The 17032-nt window shown below is 32.4% G+C and overlaps 1 protein-coding gene and 1 pseudogene across 1 annotated transcript; both read left to right on the forward strand.

Annotated features, from left to right (window-relative positions):
• The first annotated feature begins 7626 nt into the window (after positions 1 to 7626).
• On the forward strand, positions 7627 to 9437 carry LOC133778768 (MOB kinase activator-like 1A; annotated as a pseudogene).
• A 5189-nt stretch (positions 9438 to 14626) lies between these two features.
• On the forward strand, positions 14627 to 16775 carry LOC133834303 (uncharacterized). The gene is made up of 6 exons (XM_062263875.1): positions 14627 to 15160; positions 15242 to 15564; positions 15911 to 16084; positions 16166 to 16270; positions 16357 to 16522; positions 16612 to 16775. Exons 1-6 carry the CDS (start codon positions 14627 to 14629, stop codon positions 16705 to 16707), a joined length of 1398 nt encoding a protein of 465 aa, XP_062119859.1. The 3' UTR covers positions 16708 to 16775.
• The last annotated feature ends 257 nt before the right edge of the window (positions 16776 to 17032 follow it).

Here is a 17032-nt window from a genome sequence, read left to right on the forward strand (position 1 = left end):
TCTAAAAATTATATATATATATATACAAGGGATTGACTTATACATATAAAATCAAATATATTTTTATTTCTTAAATAATATATATACTTAGGCAATATAAACATGTCTTATGTTGTCTTTATAATAATAAAGAATAATATCAGTTTGGCCCCTGTGTTTTGTCTGAATACTCGATCGGCTTCTATGTTTTGTTAAATGGTATTTCAGATCTTGTATTTTATAAAATAGATCAAAGTAGTAACTTTGACAAGATTTTGGCCAAATATTTGTTCAATATGACTAAAATACCATTGGTTTTGTAAATTATTTAATTTAAAATATATAAAATAAAATATTATTCAATTAAAAATACAAAATAAGTAAAATTGGTTTGATAATTAAAAACAAATAAAACTTAAATCTAAAACCCTATCTTCAGCCAACCCTTCTATCCATCTTCAATGCTATCATTAATTTTTCTAGATTTTTACTGTATCAATTTTTTATCATTATTTTATATGAACAATATGAGAAACTATTTATTTCTTACTTTCTTTCATCTTATGCAATTAGCAATATTAAAATAAATAATACAAAAAGAAAAGCTAACATTATAGGTCTTTATTTTCTTGATTATTTTGAACTCAATATTTGATTAGAACTTCTATGTCTTTTTTCTTTCCAAGCAGCTCCAACGAACTTAATATCACCCATACCACAAAATATCAGAAGAAAAAAAACAAACATGTAAATATATTGCTAATATATACAATTTATATTTTTCCCGACTCTCTACCAGCAAACACAAAAAATCAATTAAATAAAACCTCAAAAAATAAGGCTGAAGTGGAAATAAGTGACAAATAGATTTGAGAAACTGAATAATTATAAATAAAACAAGAGAAATTATAGTGAGTCGACCTCGACTATTGGTAGTGACCTAAATCTATTTAACACTTTTGTTGAATAAGTAAATTCAAACTCAAGATAAGATAAACTTGATTCAACTAAGTTTATTAAGTCTAAGAAATGTTTACAAGATTAAAGAGATTTACTATGTATAAAAGTGTCCCTAAATTTAAGCAAGTCCTTTTATAGAAATATTTACATTTAACACATTTTTTTATCTTAATTCCAAATATGTCTTGACCCATCTTGATTAAAAAATATATGGGTTTGAATACTTTTTAGTTTTTTACATTTAGGATTTTGTACAGTGTACCTATTTGAGTTTGATTTTGTGTGATCATAGCATGGATCTAGATTAATTTTTTTGTGATGTGATTTTGAAAGTTTGGGAAGAAATGATTTGCATTTTATCTGGTTTGAATAGATGTAAATGAAGAGAATAAAGTGTCGTGAGGGTATTATAGTAATTTCAATGATGTTAAATACCTATATGGTTCGTCTCATTAAGTTGAGTGAGGAGTTTGCTTTGCCGTGCAAAAGATAAGTGAGTTGTATTTTTATTTTTAGTAATGCTAACAATTCTATTTTAAATTCTTAGTCAATTTTTGTTCTAAAAAATATAAGCCACAGTATTATTTTTCTAATATTTTTATGCTGGTGTTTGTTATATTTACGACATAAAAAATTTAAAAATTCTGAATAGTTTACAGTACCGAAAACACTCAAAAAAAAATTGCGTCAAAAATATTTTTCGAGCAAAAACTAAGAAAAATGGTGCACTGGTTCGCCTTTTTTGAGGGATGCACGGGAGAAATATCCTATAAATATATATAAGGGAATTCTTCTATAGGGGAAAATTTCGAATAGTTTACAGTATCGAAAACTAAGTTCAAACATGTTGTTGCACGCGTGACTAATTTTTTTTATGCGCGTGGAAACAACATGTTTGAATCTAGTTTTTGAAACTGTAAACTATTCGAAATTTTTTGAAAATTTGCAGAATATTCTAAATAGCTACAATATACACGATTATAAAAAAAATTGCGCCGAAAACTGCTCACGGGTCGAGAAACATTGAGAGCCCCACCAATAGGGCTTAAAGTGAAACTCCTATAAAAAAAAATTATCCTTTTGCATATTATTTTGCATGTGTACGTATAGTAAATTAATAATTTTGGGACCCTTAGCCAACGCCCATCACTGCGGAAAAAAATCTGCTGTCCCCAATTTCCTATCTTCTCCATGTCCCACCAATTATTGTAAGACACATCATCTATTTATAGTATTAATATAATTGGAAAAAGAGAAAGTTGTAAATAATTTAAATATATATTAAATAAATAAATGAGGTGTCTTAAACTAATTTGTGGGACATAGAGGAGATAAGAAATTGGGACAGCAGATTTTTTTCCCTCACTGCACCCTTCCGACGCCATATGATGATCTCATGCCGAAGGTTTGTTGTCCTCGTGTTTCACACAACCAACTACCATATTTAAAGTGTGCAATAAATAAGAACAGCTGCACTCCAATTTCTGTATATTAAATTAAGGTTGATTTATTTAATGTTTTTAGATTTTAGAATTTGTTGATTGGTCATGTACGTATGGCTTGATATAAGCTATAGTATTTTATTTATTTGTTAGCTTTTTTCTTGAATATTTTTTGTTAATATTGATTAGAGAAAATTACATCAAATATAAGATTTATTCTTAAAATTTGAAAAATATAATAGTTTTTTCTTCTTAATTTTTTTATGGCATATTTTTTTTGTTTACATTTTTATGAGTTTTTTTCCTATATATTTGTAAAATTTTATTTATATACCATATTTTATATTTTATGACCTTCATCACCATACTTTTTATTCTCATTTCTTCTTATTTTCTTACATTTTTATGTTCTTCAATCAACATTTTATTTATAGTAACTAGTTATTACCACTATCAAAATAATTTTGATTTTTTTTGTGATAGTAATCTTGTACCACTATCAATTTTTTTAGTGATGTGTGGTAACTGGTTATAACTACAAAAATCAATTTATTTTTTTAAGTAGTTTTGTAGTAATTATAAAAATAATTTTGATTTTTTTAGTAATGTACCATTATCAAAATATCAATTGAATTGTAGTTGGTTACTTAGTGAGATTTGAAAAGAAAAAAAAAACTGATATGAAAAGAATCAATTAAATTGATCGTGAAGATAACTGGTTACAACTAGGTCTGAAAAACAAAATAGAAATGAAAAAAATAATAATTGCGATGGTAACCGATTACTTTGAAAGTCTTGGAAACAAATAGATTCACAAAAAAAAAAATTAAACTGATTATAATCGTAACTGGTTACAGATTCATATCTAAAATAAAAAAAGAACCATTCACCATGATACCTAGTTATTTAGTTAGGTGTGAAAAAAATCAGATCTAAACACACAAATCTAAATTAATTGTTATTGTAACTGGTTACAACTAGAAGAAGAAACAACAACAACAACAATAACAACAGCAAGAAACAACAACAAGAAGAACCAGAGGGGCAGAGCTACGTCGTCGTCAGGGTAGGGGCGGAGGTGCGTCATCGTCGTCAGGGGCGGGGCAGGGCAGAGGTAGCATCGCCAGCGAATGACTGAGATGGGAGAACCAAATGGGGGAGGAGAGAGGAAGAAAGAAGAAAATAGAGAGAGATATCGTGAGGAAGAGAATGAGTGAGAGTTTTGTGTATTTATGATTATGGTAATCTATATTTTATATTCTATACAATTACCATAATTTAAACCTTTTTTTTTCAAAACTTACCATAATTTGTATAATTATTTTTTTTCGATTAGAAACTATGTTTATTTTTAGGGATTATACTTTTTTGGACACTGTGTTTTGTCAATTACCTATTCGGACCCTGTGTTTTGACAAATTATTTTTTAGACCCTATATTTTATAAAATTGTTAAAATAGAACCATAAACTCAATTTTGATGAAGAAAAAATTGAATATAACAATACAGTTTTTAAACAGAATGATTTTATTTTTGTTCTGAATTATTAGTTTGGTAAATTATTTGTGATTTTAGTTGAGAAAACATTGACCAAAATCAAGTTTAGAGTTCTATTTTAACCATTTTAAAAACATAGGGTCCAAAAAGTAATTTGTCAAAACATAAGGTTCAAACAGGTAATGAGACAAAACACAAGATCCAAAAATGTATAAACCCTTATTTTTTTGTGTTAGAGAAAATATCCCACATGGAAAGTGTATGGGTATATTCAACAATTTATAAAAGTAAGAGTTACTCCACTCATCACCAATTGATTTTGAAATAGAACCGCATACTTTTTACTATGCACAATTTTCGACGTTCTAACGTTATGATATTTATGTAAACTTGTATATTGATGATAGGATTTACCCAACTCATACCATAGCCAAATTTCACGTGTTACGACAGTTATTAGGTGTATATTTAATGAGCTCAACGCTCTTCATAAAGTTCAATGGGCCCATTTATAAAGCTTTTCTTTTACCCATCAATGTTAGCACAGCCTTTCTCTTTCTCTATAAATTTATATTTTCTTATTGACGTAATAGTACAAATTTGTGATATTCAAATATAAACTATCTGAAGAGAAATATTCATTTAATTAAAATTTTATTAAATATTTAAAATATTCTGTTAAAACTAAAAATTTCAAAAGTGAGATCTATTTATATAAACTAGATACAAGCAACGTGTAATATGTATGTTTGCTTAGTTTTATTTATAGAATTTATCAATTATTTTTATTAAATTTATATTAATGTCATATAAATTTCAAATAAATATCATATTTTAATTAAATAATTTTTTTTTTTAAGTTTATGTTTGTTCTAGTTTTTTGAATTTTGGAGTGACAATTATATATTATATGTTTAATGTAATATTAAATGTTGACGCCGTTTTTCGTCAACTTAAATCGCAGAGCAATTAAACAATATAAACTACGGTGCGAACGAATAGTAAAGAGGAACAAGAAGATTTTTACGTGGTTCAACAGTTAAATCTGCCTAGTCCACGAGTCTGTATTATTAAGACTTAGAGTTTTCTAGAAATTCTTTAAGGATGAATTACCCAGAGTTTTCTCTCAAGATCTCAAAAAAATTGGTCCCTTACAAGTGGTCATTCCTTCTCTATTTATAGGGAAGGTTACAGGATTCGTTCCCACATATTTCGGGAAGATATTATGTATATCAATTTAAATACTGGCATTAAATGTTATATCTTCTATATATAAGGAAACGTCCCATGAAGACCCGAGAATGAATAATAAACTAAATAATATCCCTTTAATATTGGGATTTTACAACAATAAATATGTTCACACATACAACGGGTTATCTCAGGTGACTCATCAGATCTTCAAGGTCAGCGATCGGCATCGTGACTGTCAAGAATTACGGACTTGTTACGAACTTGCCATTGTACTCCAAGACCTGCTCGAAGAAGATAAATATTGTCGAGGCTATCGTACTCGAGCTTGCACTTCCTAAGCTCAGGCTGCTCAATCTGAAGGCACTCAATAACGGATGTATCCCGATGTCATGTCATTTCGAGCCTAGAAAGAATCCTGAGGCTACACGTCTTCGAGATTGCCATTTTACTTCGGAGGTTTTATGACAGGACCATAAAATGTATTTCATATATTTCGAGCTTATACTAGACGAGTCCCGTTTTCGAGGTCATAATTTATGGTCTCGAAATCTGGGTGTAACAGTTTGCCCCCTCAAAAGTATTTGTTCGAATCCTATTAGAAGGAAACTTTTGAACTACTCCCATTGGGAACTGTACTATCAAATACACTCGAGTGTGGTCATGGGTCAGTCGGGTATTAGCCAATCAAAGTACTTGAGTGCCTTGGAACCCAGCCTACGTTCGTTTGTCTGCCAACTTTATGGTAATATCATTTCATTTTTCCCTGGCCGTCGGATCTGATACGGAATCTGGCCAATGGCCTAGATTAGTTCGACTTTTAACATTCCCATGGGTCTATAAATATATCCCCATTCATCTTCTCCATTTTATTTTCACGTTCAAGTTTTCAGAGAGAAAAAACCAGAACTCCTTCGCCTAGATTTTGCAAGTTCTCCAAGCCGAGAAGACAAAGCAACGTTGGCCTCTTTGATTCCGTGAGATCGTCTTTGCAACCTCTTATTCGGTCATCAACCTCTCTGTTTTCGCCGACTGCACGGTGTAAGTCTTTGTTCATAGCTTCGTATGCCCGTGTATATGCATTGTTTTCATGCACATTTATATTGTTGCAATGTTGGTTCACTCACTAATTTCGCACACTAGAATGTTTCTGCTGATAAATATTAGACTTAAGTTCCAACATCATGGGTTCCAGACCCAAATCATGTGTAAAAGACCCAAATATGGTCCTTCACTGAATTTTTGAATTTCAGACGACATATCTTGTACACCAAGATATTAGGTACAAAATTAGGGTTTTGTAAAATGCACGTTTCCCAAAAATATCACATTTTGAGTAACCGCCAACTTTTTTCCCTGAAATATCGGGATCTCTAATAGCAAGCCCGCCTTTCCTTCCTTTCGGTGGAATACACGCTCTGAAACTGGCCTCGTCCTTTGGATCATGTTTTCCTTGTAGCCTCGATCATTCGAGCTTAGGTCCTTTAGTTTTTTCATTATTTCTTGTCCGCTTGGCCCTCACCCTTTTGCATTCTTGTTAGATGTCGCAGAACTCGGGAAAGTGGTGGGGGTCAAAGCTTGCAATTCCTTATTCACCAGTAGCTCTGAGCCCGGAGTCTCCTTTCACTCGAAACCAGCGCTTGATTCGGAAGCACGACCTGAGGTGTGAGCAAGAGGACATTCGAGATCACTTTCGACGTCAAATAGACGAGGTCGAAGAAAAAAAAAAGGAAAAAACTAAGGGTTACCATCTACCCAGATCCGGACCCCGAGCCTAGACCGATCCCCTTCGACTCTACGCTTAAAGTGACACTACTACAAAATACCCTTTACGGGTTACTTTTTTGGACACACACATAAATGCAAGTCCTTAAAAATATTTATGGAGTTTTTAGGACACTCATTGAGAGTCCTAAAAAAACACAATTTAGGACTCGCAATGAGTGTCCTAAAAAAAATGCGAGTCCTAAAAAAATCTGGGCTAAAAAATTAATGTTTTACTTAACAATTTTAAGGACTTGCTTTGGGAGTCTTTAATACTCTTTAAGGACTCGCAAAACACCTGGGCTGGAAAATTAGGAATGATGACTTTTAAAGACTCGCTTTGTGAGTCCTAAAATAGTATTAAAGAACTCTCAAAACAAGTCCTTAAAATTGTTAAGTAAAAGAGCATAAAAACACTCATTATTTTGAGAATATAGGGTCAAAATACACATTTGAGGATTTATTTCAGTCACACACAAGATGTTTTTTATTTAAATAAAAAAAAAAATTGTGTTAACTAAAAAATAATTTATATATTAGATATTAGATTTTTTTAATTAAATAAATAATAAAATTTTTGGATAAAAAAAATCTGAAACATAACTCTTTCCCTCTTTTCCCTCTATCTTCCCCGAAGCCCTCTTTCTCTCTCTCTCACTACTGTGTTGCTTCTGCCAGGCCCGAACGGCCATCGTCGGAGCCGTACACACGCCAGCCCAATCGAACCGTCGGCCCTCGAAACGTCGACCCCAGCGAGTTCACCACTGTACGCACTACCCAGGGCTGTCAACCAATGATCCGAAGTCTTCCGCCTCTTGCACTTTCCGGCGAGATTCCGACTACCCTGAGCCTCTTGTTTGATCAAGGGTACGGGGAAGAGGTGCAAAAATGTATCATTGTGAAAACCATAAATCATGTGCCACTCGTTCCTTGTTTGCAGTCAATATAGGTATGTATGCTCTCCTTAACTCTAAGTACAACTAACGTATGAAGTTACGGCATATTTTGTTTTGCATATAACTGTTATTATTTCTAATATTTGAATGTCTGGAACTAGAACTAGTTCTGTAATTGACATACAGAGAAAAGACACTAGTGAATGTTGACAAAGAAAATATATTTTAGTTGATTCATTAATATACTGAAAGAAAGAATTGGGCAGTTGTATTCATTATTATTTTTGTGTTAATTTATGACACTGATCTATAAAATAGTAAAATCTCATGTAGTTGGGATAACAGTCTTTGAGTTTGAAATGGATTTTAATTTTTACATCTTGGTTAGCTCGAATATGATCGTTTATCAGTGTTTCAACACTCATGCTAGATCATGTTTTGTTGGGCTTTTTACCTTGGAAGCTGTGTAATGGACTTGAAGATTGTTACTTGAAGGTTGATCTACCAATAAGTTACTATGTGGTGAACTAGTTGCATTCTTTGCATTCTCACTGCTTGGTTGGCTCGGCCCCTTCTTTATGCAGCAGTTTATTTGTGTTTGCTTTTCTTGAGCTCTAAAATAAAGCATTAGAGGAGGTGTGCATGTTTCTTCTGCAACTTTATTTGTGTTATATTTCCCTGATTGACTCTTGTTATAATTAACCATTGCATTAATAAGGATTCTGTCTTTGTACCAGGTAAACGCTATGAAAGAGGTCAAGAACATGTTGATTTTTCCACTTTTGCAACGAAGGTCTGGGCTCGTGGTCTTCCTCACTTCAGATGCGGGCTCAATGGCGGAGATGGGGATCTACGGACGTTGTGGGGGCTTTGGGAACAGCTGGGTTTGATCTCTCTCTCTCTCTCCTTCTTACACTCACGGTAACTCACATCTCTCCCATGGTATCTCTCTGTTGTTATATGTAAATATGATATATATATATATATATTGCTGGTGAAAGTGATATAGTTGATAGCACATTGAAACAACTTTGGGCAATGGGAATTTAAAGGAAGTCATAAGGCTTCCTCCTGGTGAAGATTGTAATGAATGGCTAGCTGTGAACAGTAAGATTTTATTCCTGTTTAGTAGAATAAGATTAAAAGAACTATTCGTGTGTTGGTTTTTTCAACTTAGTCCGTTTGTTGTTTATACTGTAGTTGTGGACTTTTTTAACCAAGTGAACATCCTCTATGGTACTCTCACTGAATTCTGCACTCCAACTAGTTGTCCAGTCATGAATGCTAGACCAGTGTGAGTACTCAACCAAGTAGATTCTTTTGGTTGTATTGTGTTTAGAACTCGAATAGATCATTATTCCTTGTCTGTTTTCATTCTTGGCAGATACTCGTATAAGTGGGCTAATGGGGTTACCACAAAAGAACCAATAAAGGTCTCTGCTCCAAAATATGTTGAGTACTTAATGGATTGGATTGAAGTTCGCTAGATGATGAGTCAATATTCCCTCAAAGATTGGGTTAGTAAAGTATCTAGTTGAAAGCTTGAAACTCTTTTTTTTTTCTTCTTCTTCATAATCTTAACTCAGGTTTTTCTTTCCATGTGCTCCTTTTCCACCCAATTTCCCAGATGTGGTGAAGACGATCTTTAAGAGGTTGTTTCGTGTGTATGATTTTTTAATTTAAATGCTCATATGTTTTTTTTGTTTAATTGTATTATATTTAAGTAGTAAGAATCAGTGATGAGTTAGTGGAGTAGGACAAAGCATCACCCAAAAATTAAATATATATATATAATATATGTTAAAAATTACTTTTATATAATCTTTTTGAAAAATAAAAAAATGGTTCCCTAACTTTTTGCTTTTCACTACCTATACAGGTACTACTAAAGTGGCTTAATAAAGACTCACATTCATAACCTTCTTTTGTTTTTTTAGTAGTATAATAAAATGTAATATATAATTACTTTGCTAGTTGTTTAATGTTTGCTGCTCTAGATTATATAGTAGTAGCAAGACTAAGATATATTCAAGTAGATTATGTATATATGTGTAAGTATTAAAAATTGTGTAGCTAATGAATTAGTATGTATCTCGATCACTACTGAGACTGACCATAGTATAACTGCTTAGTTCATATATATAGATTGACTTGTCATTTTATTTATTTCCAAACGAATTTTTTCCTTCTATTAATTAAGAAAACAATGATGACAGAGAAATTGAGAGAACTCTTAGTAGCATTATAGTGAATGAGTTTTATTTGAGAATGTATGTTAGAAATCTTATTATTTTCTTGATATTGCAAATAACTTAAATGTATACAATTTCATTGGTAGATATGATTTTTATAATATGATTTAGTGGCCTATTTAACAAGCTTTCTAGCATGTGGATTTTCATGGAATTTTTTCCTATAATCTTAACATTTGACCGTCTAATTAATAATTAAGTTGATTATAGAATTTTAAATAACATGACTTGGGGTAATAACATGATATGGAACATACATCTAACTTTTTTATTTTTTACAATGTTAATAATAATATTTAGGTTAATATTTTGATTGGTCTTAAAGCATTGGATCGGTTGTTAATTGCAACAGGTATGTTGTATTTGATTTTTTTTTTAATTTTCAATATTTTACAATTTTGAATGATAATTGTATTACATTAGTGGAGTTTGAATATCTTATATATTCATCCGTAGTAAAGCAGGTTCTGAGAATTCTGTGTGCTGCGGTGATAACGGAAGATTGAGAACTTGCATGTCTTAGTGAAGTAGGTTTTGAGAATTTTGTGTGCTGCGGTGATATATGGATAAAAACCTGTGTGCTGTTTGATTTGTTTGACATGTTGGTGTTGAATGTGACAGCTAGCTAGGCTAGTAAATTATGGGATATGCTGTCCGATTTTCTATAGATGGTGACATGTTTCTTTTTCTTCTATTTTCAGTGAAAGATGTGTATTTTACTATGTTTTAATTTTCATGTAATATGTTTTTTTTTGTAACCTATTTTTTTGTTAAATTTTCATGTAGTATATTTCTGTTAATTGATGTTGTGCTTTGCTCAGTCTGATTATGTTGTATGATTATATCATTATAGCAATTTATTCATGTTCTACAATTTTCTTGCATAGCACATGTTTGATGAAAGTCCCAAGTTTTATCCTATAATCTTAATATTAGAACCATGCACATTTCTTTTAGTCTTTAGTGCATGCTTTTTGAAAAATATATCGATTGCTTGTTGGATCTATAATGGAGGCAAAAGCTTCTTCAGGAAAGTGGGAAAGTGTTTGCAGGGTTTTCTTTTATCATATATGTTTGGTTGTTACATATTTATTCTTTTGAATGTAATATAATATATAGCAGTTTCTTTATGTAACACTGAAAACTTAGTAATCATAACTTTTGTCCTTATAATCCTTTAAAAAGATTCTAAAATCTATGAAGTTTGCTTGGAGTTATTGTTGGATTCACGATTCTATTAAAAAGAGTCTATTTTATGTGACTAAAATATAGTCCCTCACCATCTCATATTTATGGTATTAAGCTTTGAGCTATTTTATAAGTAGTTTAGAGGAGAAACAATTTCTATATGATTTTAACATGCCCTTGGAGTGCCATTGGTATATTTGTGCAAAACAATTATGTGTTCTATACAGTACAACTTATCATATGATGTTGTGTGTGTATATTGTAATAAGCATCATGATGTAATTGATCACCATCAAATACAATGAAACTCATTGCACAAAATCTGAGTTTCTTAAAGCACTTACATAAATAGGTAACTGGTTTTTTTTCTTTTTATTCATTTATAAATTAAGATTGTCTCTTTCTAGAGTTTTTTTTTATTACTGTTTGTACGCCCTGATTTTCCCACGGGCTGATTAGCGAGCTGAGCTGCAGCCTAATCATGCTTATCGCGTGGACAGACCAAGGATGTTAATCTCCTGAGCTGGGAGGAATTTCAGACCTTGTTTAATGAAAAGTATTATAATGACGCCATTAGAGCGGCGAAAGCTGATGAATTTATGAGGCTACTTCAAGGAAGCTTATCAGTAACCGAGTATGCCTTAATGTTTGACCGTTTGGCAAAGTTTGCCAAGGAGTTGGTACCCACTGATGGGACCAGGAGAGAACATTTCTTACAGGGGCTACAGCCTAGGTTAGCCCGAGATGTACGCATCACCACTGTGGCAGGAGTGACTACTTATGCACAGGTGGTGGAGAAGGCACTTACAGCTGAAACTGCAAAGATTAAGATCTGGCGTGACAATGGAGCTAGAAGGGATTTCAGGAGGCCAGGTCCTCCATTTGTGGGTTCTGGTAGGGGTGTTGGCCCCAGTGATCAGAAGAGGAAGGTTCCTGATACCTTCCCAGTTCCAGGTCCTGATAGACGGCCCCGTGGTATTTCTGTGGGTCGTCCAGGTGGTAATGATGCCTGGAAGTCTTATCCCGACACTACTACAAATATAGCCTTTCTCTGCGGTTTTTTTTAAACAATAAATAAAAAGCGCAGTGAAAAGGTTTGAAAGAGTCAAAAAATGTATATTTAATGTCCGCGCCCTGTTTTATTGCGGTTTTTAAAAAAACGCAGTGAAAGGTTTGAACGGGACACTTTTCTCCGCGGTTTTGGGTATAAAACCGCAGAGAAAAGTGGACATTTCTCTGCGGTTTTGGGTATAAAACCGCGGAGAAAGGTGGTCTCCACCCACTAAACCCCAAAAACCTATTTTTCCCACTCATTTTTCCCATCTTCTTCTTTGTTGAAGGTCACGGCCGAGAGCTCACTCCCCACGCCGAATCCAACCACGGTACCCACATTGGCTATTTATTTTTGTTTTTTTTCCATTTCTTTGCATATTAATGCTTGAAATCATGTATATATAGTTAATCTTGAGTTATTTTGAAGTTTTAGGGTAAAAATGAAGAAATATTGTGTGGGTTTAATGGTGGTTTCTATGTATGATCATATGGTTATTTTTTGTAATATTTTTGAAATTTTATATAGGATTGGAGGACATTTTTATTGTTTAAAACGTGTATTGATCACTAAAACTTGATTTCTTTAATGTATATTTCGGTTTAGGGTATTTTTGTATTATTTTATTAGAATAATGTTGTTTACATAATTTTTTATATTAAAAATTAGTGCTCTTGCATAATTTTGTATATTATTTAGGTAATGATTTTTTTAAAGTATATTTTTGTTGATTATATTATTTTAGGATAAATTCAATTACCATATATTTACTAATGCTTAACTTTTTATTGTAGGAAATATTTGTTTGAGTGTGAGCTCCCACTCAAGGTTGAAATATTTGTTCGAGGTTGAAATTGGTGAATATTAATTTTTAAGGTAAGTAGTAATTACTACTTAATTTTTTTTTTTTTTTTTATATTTACAAACTATTGTTAGAGGAGTTTGAATATATTAGATATTCATCCATAGTGAAGTAGGTTCTGAGATAAAATTGTGTGCTGCGGAGATAACAGAAGGTTAAGAACATGTGTGCCTTAGTGAAGTAGGATCTGTGAATTTTCTGTGTGCTGCGGTGACTTATGGTTGAGAACATGCATGTTGTTTGTTATATGTTTTGTTTGATGTGAATTTATAGGTAGATAACTTGGGAGATGCTATAAATACAGAGGAAACTCTGCCCAATTTTTTTTTTGATGATATTAGTTGAACATGTTTTATAAGTTACTATATATAATAATAATGTTTTTATTTTTGTTGAAATTTTAAATACATATGAATTTTGGATATGTCATAGAAATAAATGAAACTCTGTCCATTTCATTTTATAATTTAATAATTGAACATAATTTTAGAGTATTACTATACTAATTTTCTTTTCATTATCAACTTAGGAATTAGGTAGATATTATCATTATGGATAAGTCATGGATTCTTGAGAATAGAGAAACACAACAATTTCAAGACGGATTCAACCAATTTTTAGAATTTTGCCAAACAAATTGTAGTGATCCGGAAAGAATTCATTGTCCATGTATAGATTGTGGTAATGGAACAAAAGGAAATATTACCATGATAAAAAATCATGTATTTTGTCGGGGATTTGATACAAGTTATCGTACATGGTATTGGCATGGGGAATCTTTGAAAAATAATAATCCATATCCATTCGGGAGGCGAGGGGTTGATGATTTGGGTTATAGTGATTTTGACGATCATCCTATGGAATTGCTCGATGAAGCACAAGAAGAGTTTGTTGATGATCCTTCAAAATTTGATAAATTGGTTAGAGATGCAGATAAACCATTATTCAATGGTTGTCTGAAACAAAGATTACCAACGATGGTAAAATTTTACAACATAAAAGCAGAAAATGGAGTTAGTGATAAATGTTTTAGTCAATTTTTAGCTGCTTTTAAAGAGATTTTGCCGTTAGATAATTGCTTCCCTGAGTCTACGTATGAAGTGAAGAAAACTTTAAATTGCATAGGCTTGAAGTATGAGAAGATCCATGCATGTCCGAATGATTGTGTGTTATATCGTAAAGAGTATGCAGACATGGACACTTGCCCAGAATGTGATTCACCCCGCTACAAACCTAACAAGAGTAAGGAGATCAGGAAACTTATTCCTCAAAAAGTGATGTGGTACTAGCCCTTAATTCCGCGGCTAAAGCGATTATATCGAAGTGCAGAATACTCTGAAAACTTAATATGGCATGAGACTAGGCGAGTGAAAGATGGTAAACTTCGACATCCTGCAGATTCGCAGGCTTGGAAAAAAGTTAATAACTTAAATCCAGAATTTAAAACTGAAGCAAGACATCTTCGTCTAGGTCTAGCTGCCGATGGTGTAAATCCACATAAATCTCTAAGTAGTAGGCATAGTTCGTGGCCTGTCTTCCTTGTTATGTACAATCTTCCTCCGTGGTTAGTGATGAGAAGAAAGTTTTTGATGCTCACGTTAATGATTTCAGGCCCAAAACAACCGGGACACGATATAGATGTTTATTTGGCACCATTAATTGATGATTTGAAAGATTTGTATGAAAATGGTGTTGAGGCATATGACGGTTTTAAGAAAGAAGTCTATCGACCTGCCCCCAACGCAGATGATCATTTTCATCAAACCGAAGACTATCCTTTTGATGAAGATGATGGATCATCAATTTATGAGTCTCCGCCACCACCGACCTATGAAGTTTATTTGTGTTCTGATAATATTGACAATGTGGTGGCTAAAGGTGTACTCATTGTACCAAACATGGGTAGCCAAATTACCGTCCATGGAAATGTACTTGATGATTCAGTTGCGAGGGTTTGGCTTATAGATGTCTTACAAGAAGAAGCTGAGATCCCTATTCCCTTTGGTAACGTACGATATGTTGGGGACGCACGAGACACATTCTTGCCTTGGCCTAAAAATTTAATTGTGGCTTGTCAGGTATAAAATTATTTGCTTAGATATTTAAATTTTATTTTTAAATGGGTACACTATACTGATATGTTTAATGCTATTATGTAGGGTCCATCTTCATCTAATCACAAATCCCTATCTCGAAGCCCACATTTATCATCAGTTGGATCTCACGTAGTCATCCCCGCTGAAATAACTCAACCAGAACCTTCAAATTGGTTAACAGATAACCAATGCGACAAAATTGATATGAGTCTAAAATTCATAGTGAAGGAGTATTATTCCAATAAAGGAATAGATGGGGTTGTACAAGTTCCCGTTGACCCGGAGTTTATAGGAGAACGCGAGGCTATCTTCATCACTTCGGAAGACGTTTATCAAGCAGCCTCCATGGATAATATTGGATCCTCAGCTATGCTGTTTGGTATGAGGTATGTATCAATCCGTTATGTCATTACAAACTATTAGAGGAGTTTGAATATATTAGATATTCATCCGTAGTGAAGTAAGTTCTGAGATGAAATTGTGTGCTGCGGAGATAACAGAAGGTTGAGAACATGTGTGTCTTAGTGAAGTAGGTTCTGCGAATTTTGTGTGCTGCGGTGGCTTATGGTTGAGAACATGCATGTTGTTTGTTGTATGCTTTGTCTGAATTGAATTTATAGGTTCTAATAATTTTGGATATGCTATAGAAACAGAGGAAACTCTGCCCAATTTTTTTTTGACGATATTAATTTATTAATTGAAAATGTAATATGAATGATTGATTCTCTACAGATGCATTTGGGAAAGCATGCACCCAAATTCACGACAATTATATAAATTTTTTGACACCGAACATCTTTCTATTGGCAATGATGAAAGTAAAAACTATACGGTGGATCTTATAGCCAAATGGATGATGACTATGGATAGACGAGGCCAAATATATTTCATTCCTTGGATTGTTGAGTAAGAACGAACTACTTAAACATTATCACTACTATGGTTGAATTTTAATTTTATAATAATCATATTTTATTATTATTTTAGTCGACATTGGATGTTGGTGCTCGTGATGATGCGGGGGATGACCATAATTTTGGACCCTTTAAAAAATCATAAATCTCCACCAATAATTACGGAGGTTATGGAAAAGTAAGTTCTTCATTTGTAATGTATGCATTATTAATTTTTAAAAGTTGAGAGCATAATATGTATTTAATTAATTTTAATTTTTGTAGAGCATACGCACAATGTTTGGAAAATGAATACATCGGCACATTTACAAAATTGGTGAGAGGTTCTTGTCCAAAACAACCTGAAAGTCATGAATGTGGTTATTATGTACTAAGATACATTTATGATCTTGTAAATGCACCGAATCCAGCAGAAGTTATCAAGAAGAAAGTATGTTATATTTTAAACTCTTTTTTGCGTAAGAAAAAATAGATATTGTATTTAATTATCTAATCTATATTAACTTTTCAATTTTGCAGTGGTTTGACAAAAAGCAATTCAATGTCAAAGAGGATCTACTACCACTACAAAGTGATTGGTTAGCTAGATTAATGCCATTTGTTTATGAAAACTAAATTTTTGTATGTATGTAAGATTAAAGTGCTAACTTATATTGGTTAGAATGATTAAAGTCTTTAATTCATTACTAGCCATTTATTTTGTATTAGATATGAAATGTATATATAATAATTTAACAAATTAGTTATACTATTGAAAATAATTATTTATTAAAATTGAAAATTAATTTTTTTTTATTAAAAATGCTCGGTTATCAACCGAAATTAAATATTTTTTTTTTATTGAGAAAGCCCTTTTCTCTGCGGTTGTAGAAAGCCAACCGCGGAGAAAAGAGAGCTTTCTCTGCGGTTCTAGTAAGAAAACCGCAGAGAAAGCTCTCTT

The sequence above is a fragment of the Humulus lupulus genome, chromosome 5 (genome assembly GCF_963169125.1).
Source record: "Humulus lupulus chromosome 5, drHumLupu1.1, whole genome shotgun sequence".
NCBI lineage: Eukaryota > Viridiplantae > Streptophyta > Magnoliopsida > Rosales > Cannabaceae > Humulus > Humulus lupulus.

Excerpts from the sequence above, each read along its gene's own strand:
- LOC133834303 (XM_062263875.1), top strand. The coding sequence starts at position 14,627 with ATGTACAATCTTCCTCCGTGGTTAGTGATGAGAAGAAAGTTTTTGATG. Across the intron at positions 15,161-15,241 it reads ATTTAATTGTGGCTTGTCAG|GGTCCATCTTCATCTAATCA; the intron begins GTATAAAATTAT and ends GCTATTATGTAG. Across the intron at positions 16,271-16,356 it reads ATTACGGAGGTTATGGAAAA|AGCATACGCACAATGTTTGG; the intron begins GTAAGTTCTTCA and ends TAATTTTTGTAG.